This window comes from Arachis duranensis, chromosome 1 (genome assembly GCF_000817695.3).
Source record: "Arachis duranensis cultivar V14167 chromosome 1, aradu.V14167.gnm2.J7QH, whole genome shotgun sequence".
In the NCBI taxonomy this organism is placed as follows: domain Eukaryota; kingdom Viridiplantae; phylum Streptophyta; class Magnoliopsida; order Fabales; family Fabaceae; genus Arachis; species Arachis duranensis.
Genome location: NC_029772.3, coordinates 105,643,555 through 105,649,482, shown reverse-complemented (window position 1 = coordinate 105,649,482; position 5,928 = coordinate 105,643,555). Strand labels below are relative to the sequence as shown.

The 5,928-nt window shown below is 40.9% G+C and overlaps 2 protein-coding genes across 2 annotated transcripts; both read right to left on the bottom strand.

The window, feature by feature from the left end:
- Positions 1 to 1,050: 1,050 nt before the first annotated feature.
- On the bottom strand, positions 1,051 to 1,578 carry LOC107472244 (uncharacterized). The gene has a single exon (XM_016091782.1). It carries the CDS (start codon positions 1,576 to 1,578, stop codon positions 1,051 to 1,053), a length of 528 nt encoding a protein of 175 aa, XP_015947268.1.
- Positions 1,579 to 2,754, bottom strand: LOC107472254 (uncharacterized). The gene is made up of 3 exons (XM_016091790.1): positions 2,636 to 2,754; positions 2,101 to 2,550; positions 1,579 to 2,023 (listed from the first exon to the last, which is right to left on the bottom strand). Exons 1-3 carry the CDS (start codon positions 2,752 to 2,754, stop codon positions 1,579 to 1,581), a joined length of 1,014 nt encoding a protein of 337 aa, XP_015947276.1.
- Positions 2,755 to 5,928: the final 3,174 nt, after the last annotated feature.

Genomic DNA, 5,928 nt, shown 5'->3' with positions numbered 1-5,928 from the left:
CACAACCACTTAAACAATAGTGCTGTGTTACGAACCATCACATCTCCAACACTTAACCCACCCATCTTTTTTGGGGCTTGGACCACTTCCCAGCTTACCAAAGCCATACCATTCCTGCCATCCTCCTTACTCCAAAAGAACTTTCTCTGTAATGAGATCAGCTTCTCCGCAACCGCTTTCGACATCTTATATAAGCTTAGGTAATATACTGGCAAGCTGTTTAGTACAGCTTTGATGAGCACCAACTTTTCATCTTTGTTCAGCACCTTAGATTTTCACAGGCTGAGCTTCTCCTCTACTTTATCGATAATTGGCTTCCAAGTCTTAACCAACCTCGGGTTAGCTCCTAGAGGGACACCAAGGTATCTAACGGAAGAGAAGCTTCCTTGCATCCTAGCAAGCTGCACATACTTCGAACCCACTGCTGTTCACAGTTGATTGAGATCAAACTGGACTTGTCAAAATTGATACTTAACCCCGACATCAGCTCAAAACAATGTAGAAGCCTCTTGTAATTCTTAATGGTCTCCTCCTCCGGCGGACAGAACAACACAGTGTCGTCAGCAAATTGAAGATGTGACAATTCAATGTTGTCTCTCCCAACAAGTAACGGGGTTATCCGGCCATTTCTCACTGTCTCTCCGATTATTCTATGTAAGACGTCAACGACAAGCACAAATAAGAATGGAGATAGAGGGTCACCTTGTCTCAGACCTCTTTCCATCTTGAACGGCTTGGTTGGTGAACCATTTATCAACACCGACATAGAGGTTGAGCTTACACACTCCATAACCCATTCCCTCCACCTTCGGCCAAAACCCATCTTCTGCAGAACAATGTCTATAAAACTCCACTTGACTCTATCATATGCCTTTTGAAAGTCCAGTTTAACTATTGCCGCTTCCTTTTTCCTCATTTTGAGCCAATGTACAATTTCACATGCAATAAGTGCCCCGTCATGTATCTTCCTGCCCTTGACGAACGCACTCTAAGTCTCACCAACTAGACCTGGCATAACTGATCTCATCCTCCTAACCAATACCTTGGAAATCACCTATACACACGGCACACCATGCTAATTGGTCGAAGGTCTTTAATCTCCTTGGCCTCAATGAATTTTGGTGTCAAAGCAACCCAGGTTATATTAGTATCGGCCGGTAACCTAGAAGTCTGAAAGAACCCCACCACAGCTGCTGTGAACTCAGTCTCAATCTGATCCCGGCATTTCTTGATAAAATTGAAGTTGTATCCATCACTTTCTGGTGCTCTAGAAGATTCACAGTCCCACACTGCATCTCTAATCTCCTCAGCCGAAGGCAACATCTCTAAAGCTGCAGCATCCTCTTCAGATATCATACCCACCAGGCCGTCCCTAAAACCCACCATAGGAGACTCTTCCTGATGATATAAATTCTTGTAGAACTCTCTGATAGCAATTTTTATCCTTGCTTGATTTCTTACCAACCTTCCATTGATTACCAGCGCATCAACCCTGTTATTCCTCCTTCTTGTTGAAGCTATGTTATGGAAATACCTGGTGTTTTTGTCCATGTCCTTTGCGAGCCGGGATCGCGACATCTATTTCCAGTGAACTTCTTTCCTCACATACCACTTCTCACAACAAGTCACTAGTGCCTTTCTTCTTGCCTCCACTATTCCATCATATACCCCACTGCTTACCATGTCATTTATCTTCTTGATCTCTTCCTCAAATTTCATAATCTTGTTAACCATGTTTCCAAAATTGTCTCTATACCATCTCCCCAATGGAACCGTCAAGGCCTTTAATTTGCCTGTGAACTGTACCTCCCCTAGCCCCCTCCATTCCTCTCTTACCATTCTCAGGAATCCTTTGTGTGTAAACCATGAGTCTAGGCTTCTGAACGGTCTAGGTCCATCTCTTAGCCTTGATTCTTCCACTATCATTGGGCAGTGATCTAACAAGCCCCTTGGTCCTCCTCTTAAGCGAATCTCTGGGAACTCTTCAACCCATTCCAGGCTAACCAGAACTCTATCAATCCGACTGCAAACTTACAGTCATTAAACGGTAAGTCCAACAAGTGCATATCTTGTATCCAATCCTTAAAGTCCTCAGCAGACGCTGTCAAGCTAGTAGTACCTTTTCTTTCCTCAACGTTTATAATCTCATTAAAATCTCCCATGAAGCAGCAAGGCACCTGGCACAACCCAGCAGTATAGCTCAACTCTTCCAAAACCACAAGTTTTTCCTCTCTCGTATGAGCACCATAAACCAAGAACAAAGCACAGTTAAAATTATTCTTTGATATAATCCCTTCTACACACAGCCATCTCTCCCCTTTATAACAATTATTCATCTTAAAAGCATTTTCATCCCACATTAAAAGTAGCCCACCCAATGCACCGTCAGCCTCTACATATGCCCACCCAACACTATCATACCCCCACAAACTGATCACATCAAACTTCGTCACTACAGGTCTTTTAGTTTCAATCAGACCTAGCATGTTCAACCTAAATTTTTTCTTTAAATCCTTTATCATTCTCACCTTACCATCCCCCCTCAACCCCCTAACATTCCAAGAACTAAATATCATCTTAAAAGATTGTTACACACCTTGTTTTTATTCTTAGGTCTACAGCATCTTAATTTTGCCTTTTGTTTCGCGATTCTCTTTTTCTAAGCAATTTCCTCGCCTTGATATCATCTTCTTCGTTGTATAGCATAGCACCAGATTCTACTGCTACCTTCCATGTTCTCCTGTTTTCCACCATCTACTCCTCCAATGTTGAGCTTTGATTATCACAAATATTCGCATCATTCTCAGTTCCATCCTCTCCCCTTTGGGTGGGCAACTTCAAAACCGTCCCTAGCCTGCACCAATACCTTCTGGCCTTCATTCGGCTCACAACGTCTATTCATATCATCAACTACAACTCCTGTGTTATTGGTCCGGATTCTATTTATAGTTTTTCTTTCATTTTTGTTCTCCCCATCTGTGCCAATTTCGTCATCAATATCCCCAAAATTTCCATCATCACTCACCTCCCCCATACCGCCATTTTTTCCTCGGCCAGCACCTTCATCACCCTTGCCTCTAGCCGCCTGCCCCTCTATGCTATCGTCCCCCTGGATAGGTCCAAATCTTCCAGCCTCCAACGCCCCTGGTATTGGATCTTGTTGTTCATATCCGAGATCATCTTCATCGCCGTTTCGACCATTCCACATCTTCTTGGTCTCAGCCCCATCGTTCACCAGTACAAGATGGTTCTCACACAAAGGTCTTTGACGGTTACAGCGCCGACGAACTCCATCTCCTTGTGATCGTCCGATCTGAGTCCAGCCAGCACCGACAGACTTGGTTCTGATTCCCTCGACTAAGCCATTATGTCTGTGTTGGCTTCCAGCAGCAGGGACGCATTGCAGCTGATCCGGATCCGTCACCGCCTGATCGGGCCCACCCGAATTGCTTGAGGTAGCGCCTAACCCATTTGGAGTAGCTGGAGCATTTGGGCCTATACTCATTCCACAACCCATGTTATTGCAGATCCTTTTTTTGGGCTTATTTTTGCATCTGTTATATTGTTTTATTGTCCCCCTTATGGCACTCCTTTGTGGTTGTCCACTATTCAAATTGCCAAAATCCCAGAATAGCGTTTTGTCTGAGTCTTCTTTATTGTTCATAAGAGCATCCCCCACAAAATCAACACTCCTTTTAAAAGCCTCATTACTTGTACCGTATGTTACCAATTTAAGATGATCCTCTTTTGAATTTTCAAAATTTTCAAAATTCCACTCGTTTAAAATACTCGGTAAATTCACTCTTCTACCCTTGGCTTCTTCACCCTCCCACATCACCGCCATAATCAGTTCAGCCGCCTGGTCTACCTCAACCGGTGGCTTTGTGCGCCTCACCTATTTGTCAGCCACATCTGTATAGTTACCTACAGTATTTTCCTTCTGTTCCTCACAACTTATGTCACAGACTGCAGCATTGTCCAGCTTACACCCTATACCATACTTCTCGCTTCCCACCTCCTTTACCAACACATCAAATCCACTGATGCCTATTGTAATATGTACCCATTCGTTAATCACATCCATTACACGGGTATCGATTTGCACTCGTCCAACACTGAAGAATTTGCACGATTCCGTCAACGAGTCGCACCCAACTACATCACCCCACTGGCCTCCTATGGTTTTAAAAGTTTCCACTGACCAGGCATGCAGCGGAACACCAAAGCATTCTAGCCACACTCTTCTAGTTTCACTTTGTTCCGACTCCTCCCAGCGCCAAACACTATGAAATACTTGAAGAAGACTATTCATCTTAAAAGTGTATGCCTCTTCTGCGCTCAACACACTATTAGAGGTCAGTAAGGCTTTGTAGGCGCCCATTTCTCATACTTCGGTGACTTGGGGAATGTTCTTTGCAGCCTGCTCTTTCAGCGAGTTGAAGTTAATGGCCGTTGCTGTTCCACCCACAAGGCTTCATTCTTTGTAGCCATTCCAGGTTTTCTTTAGCCACAGTAACTTCCACCTTTTTTGTCCACCCATTTCCTTGTGAATCAATTAGTTTTGTTTCCTTACATGGTACTAATGTTTTCTTCTGGTCCTCGATCTGAACCACTTCGCGTTGCGGCCGGCAATGAATAAGGGTTTGATCACCTTCTCTTCTCTGAGTTCTCCTCGTGTCATTATTATCTGGTATTCTCCTGTACTTCGCTTCCCCTACAGAAACAATCTTACCTCTCAACCTCATTCGATTCATCTCCTTTATAGCCTTCAAGACTCCTTTTTTCGTGGTGTACCATATAAACGCAAAGATGTATATATGATCACTTTTTTGTTTTCGTGATAAATATATATCGTTTATGCGTCCCGTTCAGTTGAATAGCTGAAATAATTCTCTCCTTGACATGTCTTCGGGAAGGTTGTCCACGAAGATTGAGAAAGACTCATCCTCAAGTCTTCGATACGCTTCTCGGTTCCAAACTCTTGGATCTTTGTCGTGTTCCCTATACCTAGTCCTTTCTGTGTTTCCCACCCACACTCTCTCTCATCTCTCTCTAACTATTTGTTCTTATTAGTATTTTAACTTTTATAGATAGAGATAATAGGTTTTTTTTTAATTATGTGACATAATATGATATGTTATGATATTGACATCAATTTAAACAAATTATTAGCTAGGTGCTTCGCGAGAAAAAAGTAAAACAAAGAGTTACACCTATTCACATCTTTTGACATCATAGTAATTATCACTGTGATTATTTCTCTATTAATGATCACTTTCATTATGGTATTTATTTATCAATTCAATAATTGAGACGTTGAGTAGATCATAGTATCGCTTTATTCGTACTTTTGGATAAAGATTTTATGATTATAATATTCATCCTAAATATGAGACACATTTACTTAATTTTCTTGTCATAAACACTAAATATGGTTGGAATAGCAACTCATCCATCAAGCTCAGCGTCCACGTTCTGTCCAAAGGTGAAGCAATAATTGTGGCTTTCCTTTTAAGTAATTTCGTTTAAATGCTTAAATTCTTGATTGTTAGTAGTTGGTGTGTATTGAACGATGATGTACCATCTTATTATAAGGTATGTCTAAAACGAGTACGATCATTATGTGTTTGTTGGATACGCCACATTTATATAGACCATTAGATTTAATTAGATGAAAATCAAAGGCTAATATGAAAGAAGAACATTGATGAACTCTAATAAATACAGAATATCCTAATACATAAATAAATGTTTTAAATGACAATACTTTAATACACAATACTTTAAATGGTAACAAAATCTTTTATTCTTAAATGATTAAATATAAAATATATAAATACAAAAATATGAGTATTCTTTATTCAATAAGATTAATTATTATACAAGAAATTTTTATAATATTAAAAAATTATATTTAAATAAAATTTT

Coding starts and splice junctions, on each gene's coding strand:
- LOC107472244 (XM_016091782.1), bottom strand. CDS start 1,578: ATGTCGCGATCCCGGCTCGCAAAGGACATGGACAAAAACACCAGGTAT.
- LOC107472254 (XM_016091790.1), bottom strand. CDS start 2,754: ATGGTGGAAAACAGGAGAACATGGAAGGTAGCAGTAGAATCTGGTGCT. Junction 2,551..2,635: donor AGAGAATCGCGAAACAAAAG/GCAAAATTAAGA, acceptor TTGGAATGTTAG/GGGGTTGAGGGGGGATGGTA. Junction 2,024..2,100: donor GGTACTACTAGCTTGACAGC/GTCTGCTGAGGA, acceptor GTAAGTTTGCAG/TCGGATTGATAGAGTTCTGG.